General features: G+C 46.8%; 1 protein-coding gene across 1 annotated transcript; it reads right to left on the bottom strand.

Moving 5' to 3' along the window:
- Window positions 1-621: 621 nt before the first annotated feature.
- LOC307234748 (NACHT and WD repeat domain-containing protein 2) lies at window positions 622-10,345 on the bottom strand (the record flags this gene model as incomplete). The annotated part of the gene is made up of 13 exons (XM_080006612.1): window positions 622-663; window positions 820-2,138; window positions 2,307-2,490; window positions 2,902-3,905; window positions 4,691-5,516; window positions 6,100-6,201; window positions 6,765-7,073; window positions 7,621-7,817; window positions 7,952-8,093; window positions 8,405-8,581; window positions 9,611-9,718; window positions 9,993-10,081; window positions 10,261-10,345. The coding sequence occupies 13 exons, from the start codon at window positions 10,343-10,345 to the stop codon at window positions 622-624; spliced, it is 4,584 nt and encodes a 1,527-aa protein (XP_079862738.1).
- Window positions 10,346-11,342: the final 997 nt, after the last annotated feature.

The following is an 11,342-nucleotide window of genomic DNA, read 5'->3' as shown; positions in this document are numbered from 1 at the left end:
TTGTGGCAGTTCCCCCTGCCACACGCCACCTGAGTAGCGTTTTCAGGGCCCTCCGACACAGAGACAGACAATGGAGTAGAGAACCAACAGTTTATTGTAGCAAGTAGGCAAGATGGACAACATGTCATGATAAGGGCTCCTCTGTGTGTGTGTGTGGAGGGATGGGGTTTTTTCCTGTTGCTCAATGATTATTCCAACAAGCCAGACTGATACCGGGCCCAATCACTTAGACCCAGGACAGGTGTGGCTGCTGAAACCTCACCATCCCCACACCAAAAAAAGTTACTGTACTTCATTACTGTCGGCACGACTGCCTTTTAAGGCCATCTGTATACACAGTAGATTGTTGAGGAAGCTGCTTCTCATTGTGATCAAATAGCAATTTGACATAGGTCGTGTAATTGTCCTTCACCATTTTATTATTATTTACAACACATATTCCAAACTGTATATTTATTTGAAAGTGGTAACAAAAGTGCATTGCCTCCTAGATTCAACACAGCGAAGGTCATTTGATCAGGTTAGCAATGGTGCGTTTAAGTCATATTGGCTCCTCCTCTACAGTATATCACGGACAAATAACAAATGCCCATCCTATAATTATAATTACCCTATATAACTCTAGGGTATTATCACCTGCTCCCCAAAGGTGCTGTACCTGCCCTGAAAGTTAAATAAGTTATGTATAAAAAAACACAGATGTATTTCAGTTGCTTAACACCATATATTATTGGGTGTTTCTAATGGTAAGAATCTCAAGGGTGCCATGTCACAAAGGCATTGATTTTTCAGGCCAAAGTGTTTTTCCTTGCTACTGACAGGACCTCCCCGATAAATATCGGCATCGGGAATTGAATACGCAGCTACAGACCCATCCTGAAAACCAACAAATACACACAGCTGCTCAGACACAAGCAAAGTTGATGGCGTCTTAGAGAGACGCACTTTCCCTACTCTTTCCCCGTCTGTCAACCGCGTAACTGTGAGGACGCCCTTGGCGTGAGCGTCACACAAGCAGCCATTCCCCAGGATAGAGGGGTAGGATATGCAGGCAACATAATATCCGTTTTTGTCCAGGCAGGCTTTAAAAACACAGCCCTCAACCTTTGTAGAGCACAGTCTGTTCGAGGACAGGTCGAATAAGGTCATAGCATCATTTTCAGTTAAAAGGAGTACAAAGTTTCCAGCTGAGGCCATTTGGGGGCCTTGAAGTAAAGTGTAGGGGAGCTGAAACTGCCGACACACCGTCTCCTCCGTTACTTTCCAAGTGTATACACCCCCTGACGCAGCCAGCACCACCACAAAGTCTGGGTCTTCTGGAAGCATGTGGAATGCTACGACACACTCAGAGGATTCTGCACGGGAGAAGCGCTTGCTGACTGACCCTGACCACAGGCTGACCGCCAACAAGTCTCCATGATGGCAGCCAATAAGGAAAGTGCTTTCGGGAGATACTTTTGCATCAGCGAGGTACAGGTTTATGTTGCACACAACACCAGCATTAGCCAGCTTCCAAACCCGCGATAACCCTCTTTCAGAAAGACTTACCCCAAAGTTGCTATTCGGGGTGACCAGAATGTCTGATGCTGTGCTGCCACCGATACGGAAGCTGTTCTGCCCAGTTTCTCTCCGCCAAACATAAATATCTCTTCCTGAGAGGACTACAAGATATTGGTTGTCTGGAGAGAGTCTCAGTTTTTCCACCGGGCCATCATGCAAGAAGTTTGCATCTGGAGTTCCTGTTGTCAAGTTCCAACCCCACACAATCTTCGAACCATCACTAGAGTAAAACCGCTCCCCCACTGGGTCGACCACCACCTCTGTAACCCCAGATGACATTTTGGGGGCCTTTTGTGCTTCATATATGAGCTCAGAGTCCCATATTGTGAGGCAACCATTAGGAGTGATACATATGATATTTGAAGCCATTTTGAGGAGTGTAAGAACACACGTGTCGCTGCCTGGGTCGAGGGAGAGAACACACTCCCCGGTGCTGATCTTCCACACCAGGATGAGAGAACACGTTTCAGACAGAGCCAGGAAGAGGCGGCCAACCTGGGCTAACACAGCATAGGAGAAAGCCTTCCCTCGTGGAGCTAGGAAGTGGTCCCACTGTTCCCATTCACAAGTGTCCCATACTGCAATTGCGTTCGCTTCACATACTAACAAGGTGCCGGTTTCATGTGAGTAATCAACATTGAGTATCCTTGAAGTCCTGTTACCAATACAGCATTCTTTCACTACACTGGGCCTAGGTGGACTGTGATCCAGGTTCCAAAGCGTTATATTTCCTGTCACATCAATACATGCCATTTGAAACTTGTCTTCACAGAGGATGACTGATATAATAGCATTCTGATTCGGATTTGAGCATTCAGCAACGGCATTGGCAATTTTGGTGTCAAATATGGACACTGTGCCATTGTCCTGTCCAAAGTACATGTAAGAGCCATCAGTGGAACAAACCAAAGCGGTAACACAGCTCTGGCACTGGAAATGAGTCACAGGTTCAATGTTCGAGACATCGAACACGCTGACAAAACTCTTGGCTTTCCACCACACAAATAACTTTTCCTGACATTCAACACATCCCTCAACTATTTGTGCGTGTTGATCTGACTCGTGCTCAAACTCTGTTTTCACCAGGTTGTCAACTTCTACACATATCCCCGGGCCTGCGGTGTCAAATAGAAAGATCCTGTGGCAGTGTGTGGAAAACAGAATGTATCTATAGCTACACTTCACTCTGACAAACTTCAGTTTGTCTTGTCCCCGGCACAAGGATACTTCCTCTACCTCGCTCCATGGGCTTTTCCATATCCATGCAGACCCTTCAGTCATAACCCCCACGACAACGCCACACACTGTTACAGCTGCTTCGAGGACAAAACCCTTCCTCACCCTGGTCTGAATGGAGGGAACAGTGGAAGGAGCAGGACAAAGCACCACACCTAGTCCTCTGCCTCCCTTCCTCCGCTCCTGATCAATCTCTCGGATGTAGCCCTTCAGTTTAGGGTAGACCCTCATATATGGGAGAAGCCGTGTCTCCATCAACATTGAATGCTCGGATGGGGAGCTCTGCAGTAAGCATGCAAGAGGTTTAAGTGTGCTCAATAACAGCCCTCGCTCCCTGGGTATTGTGAGCTCGGGCGACCCCTTCTCGCCTTCTAAAATGTCCACCAGATCAACCAATAGACCTGCCTGAATCATAGCCTGGTGAAACTCCAATGACATCACTAACCCACAGTCCATCTCATCCCACCTTTCACTCTCTTTTAAGTGATGGGGCAGTTCATGAATCTTCCTAAAGTTCACTAAACCTACCTCATTCCAAGCAGGAGTCAAGGCTTCTACTGACTTGAAGAAAAAGGGCTGGTCTGATGGCTGCCTGTCTATAAATACGGCCATTTGGTTCGCGTCTGAAATAGCGTCATTCAGCCCTGATTCCTGGGTGATAAGTAATGGTTTTGCATTTCCAAAGGCCCATCGGCCACTGAAATAGTCTGCCATCGCTGAGTGAACTTCCTTTCTTATCTTGGCGCAACCTAAATACCTCTTACCCACCACCAGCCTAAAATGTCTGCACACCCAAAACAACACCCGTGTCCCTGCGACTGTCCTCCTGTTGAGAAACCTCAAATCAAGCAGAAGTCTCTCCACATCCACCTGTGGTACCCTCAACCTGGATGGGCGGGCCTGGCCTCCGATGTACTCAACCAACACCTCGTCATCGCTGGACAGCAAGTCGGTGAGCTCGGCTTCAGTGAGCCCGGTCCTGGAAACACTGAGGTAGGACAGGGAGCGAGACACCAGGGAGGATCCGTGTTTCTGCTCCATATGATCCAGCAAGGCTGAAATGGATGAATGGACGCCATCGGGCAGTGAGGATTCCTGCACCTCTGACTCTAACAACAGGGGGAAAAAAAGAAAGGGGGAAAAGGGTGGGAATGGGTTGTAATGGAAAACAAGATACTCCTTTATTTGCTTGTGTTTATCAGCATTTCTGTTTATCTACTCAGTAACGACAGTTGATTAATGAATGATGACACACTGCACTTCTGCTTTCTTCATACAACCAACGCTCACATGACTCGGAAGGTCACACTACTGAGTTGCGTTTGCACCTTGTCATCGTCTTCTTCAGTTCCTCTTCTCCAGTTTGTGTGTGTAGAGATAAGCAATAATTTCTCCTCACATAACTGGGAAGCTCTTGAAGGCCATGGGATGCACCTCTTTTCCAGCGAGGGTTTGTGTGTGTAACTTTTATACAAACTAGACAGACATATATTCATTTTCCTAGAGGGGCTATATACTGTAACCAATATTCCTACTAGAATGTTGAGACTTTCTGCAGGGCTGCCTTGTTGTATGCTGTGAAACTCTCTTAAGATATCTCAATAAATGAATTGTTTGTAATACTGTATTCAGAGCATCTCACCAGATGTAAGAATACATTTCCACGACAGGGTTATTTGAAGTTATTTTGGAAGTACTGTACAGTAGATCTTCAAGATTTTGGTCAAGAATTTCGGAGCAACCCCTTTGATTCACCAACTTTGACTCCATAGTTGCTAAAGCTGGAAAATGGATGCGTAGCCACAGTAAGGTCTCACTCTAAATTGCGTGTTTACCTATTCTGGGATCAATATTACAGCCATGTCTAATTGTCTGAATATAAATCGTTTTATACCTGAGCTCCACAGCGAGATGTGCTGGTGCAGGAGGCGAGCGTAGAAAATGAGGGAGCAAGAGCTCAGAGCCCGGTTCACCATCGCCTGTTGTCCCGATGTCACTCTCCTTCCAGAGGCGCCGAGCAGGGAAGCGACCATCTCCACGCGCTGTTTCCTCTCCGCCGACTCCAACTCGACCAACGCGCACCCGCTCCCCGCTGGAGGTCTCGATTCCACCCACGCACTGTTCTCCCCCTCAACACGCACTCCGCCCTCTGACGTGCGGGGAGGAGGCGCGGAGCAGTCTGGGAAGTGGCGTTTAATGGCTTCCAAGGCCCTTGGGCGGCGAGAGGAGACCGAGAGGATGAGTCTCACGTCGGGGGGTAGGGGCGAGGGGAGGCACCGGATGATTTGTGGTTGACGGTTGTTATCGATCTGATCCAGACCATCCAGGACGAGAACTAGAGGCCGTGTAGGCGAGGGGAAATGTGAGAGGAGGTTGGAGAGGCGCTCTTGAAGCTGAGGCAGAGAGAGACAAGGGTCAAAACGGAGATCTGGGTGGTGTCTCTGATCGCTCTGATCTGGACGGGGGTCTGGACCAAGGCGTGGGCTAGAGTCCTTGTCACGGTGGGGATCCAGGTTGAGCCGAGGGCTACGGCTGGAGGAAGCGTCTCCTCCAGAATCAGGGGTTCTGCTCGGGCAAGGGTTCGGGCCGGCCGGGTCTCCGTAGCCCCGAGCGATTCGACGACACAGGCTGGAGAGCAGCGGCTTTGGGGACGAGTTGGTCGACAGGTTTGAAAAGTAAGGGATGATGACAGGATCTCTATCAGGGAGCCATGACCTGATCTGTGAGAGGAAAGGAGAGAGAGAGAGAGAGAGGGAAAGGAGGACGGAAGGAAAGACACGGCGGCCATCTTGTTACACGCGAAAAACACCCCGAAAAATAACTCACGGGGTGAACATATTTTCTTCATGTATTTCCCAAATTTCCATGCAATATAATGACATCAATTCAACTAGATCTGATCCTTTAATAACAAATATTTTATTATATATTATTGTTAAATCATATATATTTTTTGTTATTTTATTTGTTAGTTTATTTCTATGGAGGTATTTCTATGGGCTCAACATAACGTTGATTTCAAACCACTTGATCGTGTTATTGCTTTCGTCTGTACAGCGGAGGAACAAAACCTCATACCTCACAATTTACATGACAAGATATAAACTTTCATATCATGAATCAATGCTGTGGTATTTTATTTATACAGTTGAACATTTCCTCTCAAAACGATGTGTGGCACACGCATGTGCTTGTGTATAATAGCAACACTGTGAGAGACGGAGACCGACGATTGGAAAAAGCAGGTGACGAGCACAAAAATGTGATAAGGTGCACTTTACAAAATGATTGACATCGTTTTACCTCTTGAGCGCAGTGGGCGAGCAGCACTGTTTTCCCTGTGCACGGCCCTCCTGCCACCACCAGTGGGCGCCGTGTGTCTCGCTGCACCAAGTAAGCCTTGATCTGCAAGCAAGGGAATTCCAGTTTTTCTCGACATGGACATAAATCCCTTAAATTAGAGCTTGGAAAAAAAAAAAGGAGATTCCAAAACAAACAATTCAATTAATTAAGATTTCTCCAGTAACTATTTTGCTCTTTCGTTATCCATCCATCCACAAGTCCGTGTGGTCTTGGAAGAGAACTTGGGGGAAGTGTGGTGATGGAGGCGGTCAGAGACTTCAAAAAGTGACTTGATAGAAAATAAATCCAAACAAATAATAAAAATCATTTAAAGGTAATAGTGATCTACTTAGGGTTACATGACAAAAAGGGGTCTGCTGTACGCACGCAAAGGGTCGTTATTTCAAAGGTAAGAAGTCGTAATTGGACAATATGTACTTGAAGCTCATACGAATTGTTTGATTGTTAAAGGAAAGTGTGTGAGAATGTCGAGCTAAAACAACAGAAAATGCGTCCCTGCCCAATAGCTTATGTTCAGCATTGCACGCGCGCGACTTCCTGAACACATTCCTGTCACGGAAAGATCGAAATGTGACTTATTCTTCGAAAAAACTCTGGGGCCTGACCTCCTGCTCCTCCGGCCGAGTGACGTCATAGAGACGGGACAGGGTTCGACACAGCTCCCCGTGCTCCGAGGCGTCACCGGGCGGCCCGAGGGCTTCTTCCTGCTCGGGGGGCGAGGCGTCGATCAAGCCCCGGAGGTCCGAGCGCAGCTGGCGGCTCAGGGCCTCGGCGTAGGCCCGCCTCCTGGCCGGCCCGTAGCCGTGGCGACGGTCATATTCCGTGGCGGTGGCGTAGACCGGGAGCTGGCAGGAAGCGACGAGGCCCGGCAGGAAGTCGTCGCGCAGCCGGGACATCAGGTGGTCCTCGGAGAGCTGGAGGAGGAGAAGAGGAAACGTTCGATCGTCACTCGAAAAAAAAGTCCAAAAACGTCCATGTTTGAGTCGGGGAGAGTCCTGCTTCCTCAGGGGCGATCGACTCGAGTACGAGCAGGAGGTGCGAGGAGGAAAACGACTCGATGACAGAAAGAGTTTATAAGTAATTCACAAAAAAAAAAAGAAGACTTTTTCCACCCTGTGGATTTAGGGGAACACGACCTTTTTGACTTGACATGGGCCTTGTTTTTTTTTTGTGTTAGAACACTTTGTGAGTGTGATCAAAGTTGAAAATAGAAAAGTGCAATACTTTGTTAAAAAAAGAACCCAAGTATAAACATAAGCATGCTGGACTTTTGCCCTTTGTCCCACGTGAAAAGGTCCTCGGGTGCTGTGACTGGTTACTTTGAACCTCTGGCTGGAGCGGAGGCGTTCCGGCTCCCGGGTTATGACCTTACGGTCTGAGGTCCTGCCGAGCAGGCGTTCACATCCGGGGATTGATCTGCGAGCGTGGGACATATGTTTCACGGCCCCCTGGCCCGCGCACCTGGAGCTGCTGGATCAGCTGGAGCTGCGGTTCTGCGTCTGGAGTCCCGGGTTCCCGCGCCGTCCCGGGTTCCCGCGCCGCCCCGTCTTTCCGGCCGCCTGGCGCGTCGGTGATCCTGTGCACGTAGACGAGACAGCGATGGGAGACGTCGCCATCGGAGCCGCTCCCCAGGGCGAATCTGAGATCCGCGTCGAGCTCTGCACGGGAGGAAGGTACGTTTTAAGCCCTGTCTTTAGACACACACACGCACACACACACACACACACACACACACACACACAACACACACACACACACGCACACACACACACACACACACACACACACACACCTGATCTGAAGTAGTTGCTGGCTCTCTCTTGGGTCATGAGGCCGTCCTGGACACATAGGCTCGCCGCCGTCTGAAACAGCTTCAGCAACTCCTCGTCTCTGTCCTCCATCTTCCTCCTGCCCGCCCTCCTCTGCTCCGCCTGCTGAAGGAGAGGGAATGAAAATGAAGAAAATGAAACCGTGATCATTGGCAAACAGCAGATTAAATTATTGGGGGGCCTAGTTCCTTACGTCTCCACTGCACTTGCAGGGAGGGCGCTAGACAGGTGTGCAGTTGCTTCCTAGTGCTCTTCACCCCCTCTTCGAAATGGTCTGGAATAAATAGTTCCCCACTAACTGACATGACCTGACATCTCTTAGAAGTGAGGGAACTGTCCAAGTACATGGACCACACAGTTCCACGTCCAGATCATTAAAGTATTTCGACACCCAGTCGTGGGGTCCCTGTGAGCACCGTGGGAGTAGGAGCGTGGTAGCAGGGCGGCTGGGTGTTCTCCTCCCTCAGGTAGGCCTCCTCCAGGCTGCTGGTGCGGATCCCAGCCCGCTGGCACGCCTGAAGCAGCAGCTGGAACTCCGCCACCTCCACCCGGGCAGGGAGGCAGCCAGCCCCATACTGGTGCCCCACCAGAGCCTGTGGTGTGGACATAGACGGCACGACAAGAAGAAATGAGTGATGTTGCATATTGACAAAAAAACAAATGACATTATTTTTGAATATCAACAAAGTAAATATTTGGGGGAAAAAAAATCGAAGTAATGGGGATAATATGAGCAAGCAGGTAGATAGTGATGAGAACAGTTAGAACAGTCCATGAAGTTCATGAAAAACAATATTATATTATAGGGATAAACTGCCAAGCTGTCCTGAAATACACACTAGATAATGTTCCTATAAAGATAGTATGAGATATCTGAAGAAGCATTTTGTTATCGGCCCAAAAGGTCCTTTAAAAAACACTGGTGGTGACTTTAAGATGGGGTTAAAGTCACTATCAGCCACTTCAATATAGAAATAAAGAAACATTTGAAGTCAAGAAAATAATAGATAATGAAAATTAAATGCCTGTGATTTATTTATTTAAAAATGTATTATTGCTATTTATTAAATTTCTCCGTACATTTATTTTGTTGTTTTGTTTTGTTGTTTTACACTCGTTATATACAGTATATATGCATACACACATATACACACACACAAGTTGCACAATTTCCTTTTTTTGAGTGAATTGTTGATACTCAAAGGGTTTATTTTTTATTGTTAATTTTCTTATTCTATATTGCAAATGTTTTGATCTACCAATCTATCTATTACATATATAAAGTAAATAGGATGTTTTTAAAATTTCTTTATATATATATATATATATATATATATATTTTTTTTTTTTTTTTTTTTTTTTTTCCTTACATTTACATGTTGATTTTAGAATCTTTTTCTTCATTTTACATTTGATTATTTTTCAGTTCTGACCGATCCGGTCTTCCAGTAGGTGTACAGAACTCCTTGGCCAAAGGAAGTCCTGTAGAGAGCTATCCAGGCGATTAATCTGAGCTGTTTGTTAGCGATCATCTTTCCCTTCTAGGATCCTCCGAGCAGCAGATTGCACTCAGTGTCCCTGTAGTGGGATCAGGGCGGCAGCCATGGTTTTTAGTTATTTACCAGGAGGAAAGGGCCGCTGGAGCTCAGTCTGCATTCCTCTATCAGCTGCTGTCTGGTCGCCCGGTCTGGCCACTTACCAGCATCACTGGACTCATATGGATCCACCACCTGGAGCACGACAAGGAGAGTTTATTTGCATAGCACATTTCACACACAAGGGCAATTAAAAGTACTTTACATACGACATAACATTATATAAACAACTGAATAAAAACATATAAATAAGAAGAAGCAATTTGAAGTGAAATTTAGAACAAATTCAACGATAAACTGCGTGCAACTCCTTTTAGGTGTCTCCAACAGGGGAGTGAAAACAATACATGGGTTGACGTTGTCAGAAACCGCGTGAAGGAATGTGCGTATCCACGAGAGGCGGACTGACCGTGAGATCCAGTCCCAGCGTGTGTCTGCAGTGCTCTCTCAGGCCGGGGAACACGCGCTCTCTCAGAGCCCTGCGCTCCACCACAGAATCTGAAACCGGAGCACACGCTTGACAACACCACCTCCCTGCTGCACACCTTGGACGACAATCCTTGCCCCGCCACGCCTTAGCAGTGGTCGTGGAGGGAACCCGAAATGGACCGAGAAAAGTCTTCAGGTCTCAGGCGCTATTTTTTATCTGGTTCGGGATTTGAGGATCCTCTGCCTACCTTCTGGGTTGGAGATCAGGTAGATTTTCACACACGACGACCGGCGCGCAGACCTCCACTGGCCCGACCCTTCCACTGGTCCCATGTGCGGCGGAAGGCTCATTGATTGATCAGGAGAAAGGAAACTAAAGATCACCTAAACCTTTGTCAAAATATTGAACTTTTTCATTCGCAACTGGGTGCTTAGCAAGAGTTGAGCTCCATGCCATCACGCCCGGCTCGTCTCCTGCACAGTGGCAGGAAGGAAATCCATGCCCCGGGTGTTTAGATTAAGTAGGATTCCACCCACTGTTCAGGGAGAAACACACACACACACACACACACACACACACACACACACACACTCACACAAACAAACACACACACACACACACACACACACACACACACACACACACACACACACACACAGCTGGAAGCCGAACTTTTCTGTAATTTTCAGTGTTTTTTATTAACATTTGTACACAATAAATACAAACTTTTTTTTTTTTTTTTTTTTTTTACAGCCAATATGAATACGCAGAAAGACGTTTTGCATCTGTTCTCATTATTGATATTGTGGCAATAATCTATGCAGATATACAAGGCCAGTTGTTCCACTGCATCGTTTACAACAGCAGCTGTGCAACTCCCCCGAAAGAAAGGATGAAAATATAATCATATGTCATAAAAAATAATAATAATAATTAAAAAGCTGCTCCAAACCAATAATAATAATAATAATAATAATAATAATAATAATAATAATAATAACAATAAAAAACACTGGACCTGTCGAAAGGGGACTGGTACAAAAGGGTTGGTGGGAAGGTTGTAACTGGTCAAGGAGAGTCTCACTAACATCACAATTGATTGATCCATTTATTGGTTGATTGATTGGTGATCTATTGATTGTTGGATGCAGACTGTGGGACACTTCTGTAAACTATAAACTTCAAAACAAGTTTGAAAACATCAGTAATAAGATCTCAGAGAGATCAAGGAGTCCTCTGCTGTCCAAGTCGCCTCAACTGCACTGGAAATAAGAAAAACCACGCCCTGCTCGTCCTACAGCAGGAGTCTGGCCGAGTTTTAGGAAAATT

This window comes from Zeus faber, assembly GCF_960531495.2.
Source record: "Zeus faber genome assembly, chromosome: 9".
NCBI lineage: Eukaryota > Metazoa > Chordata > Actinopteri > Zeiformes > Zeidae > Zeus > Zeus faber.
The sequence above is the reverse complement of the archived record's forward strand: the minus strand, read 5'-3'. Positions and strand labels throughout refer to the sequence as shown.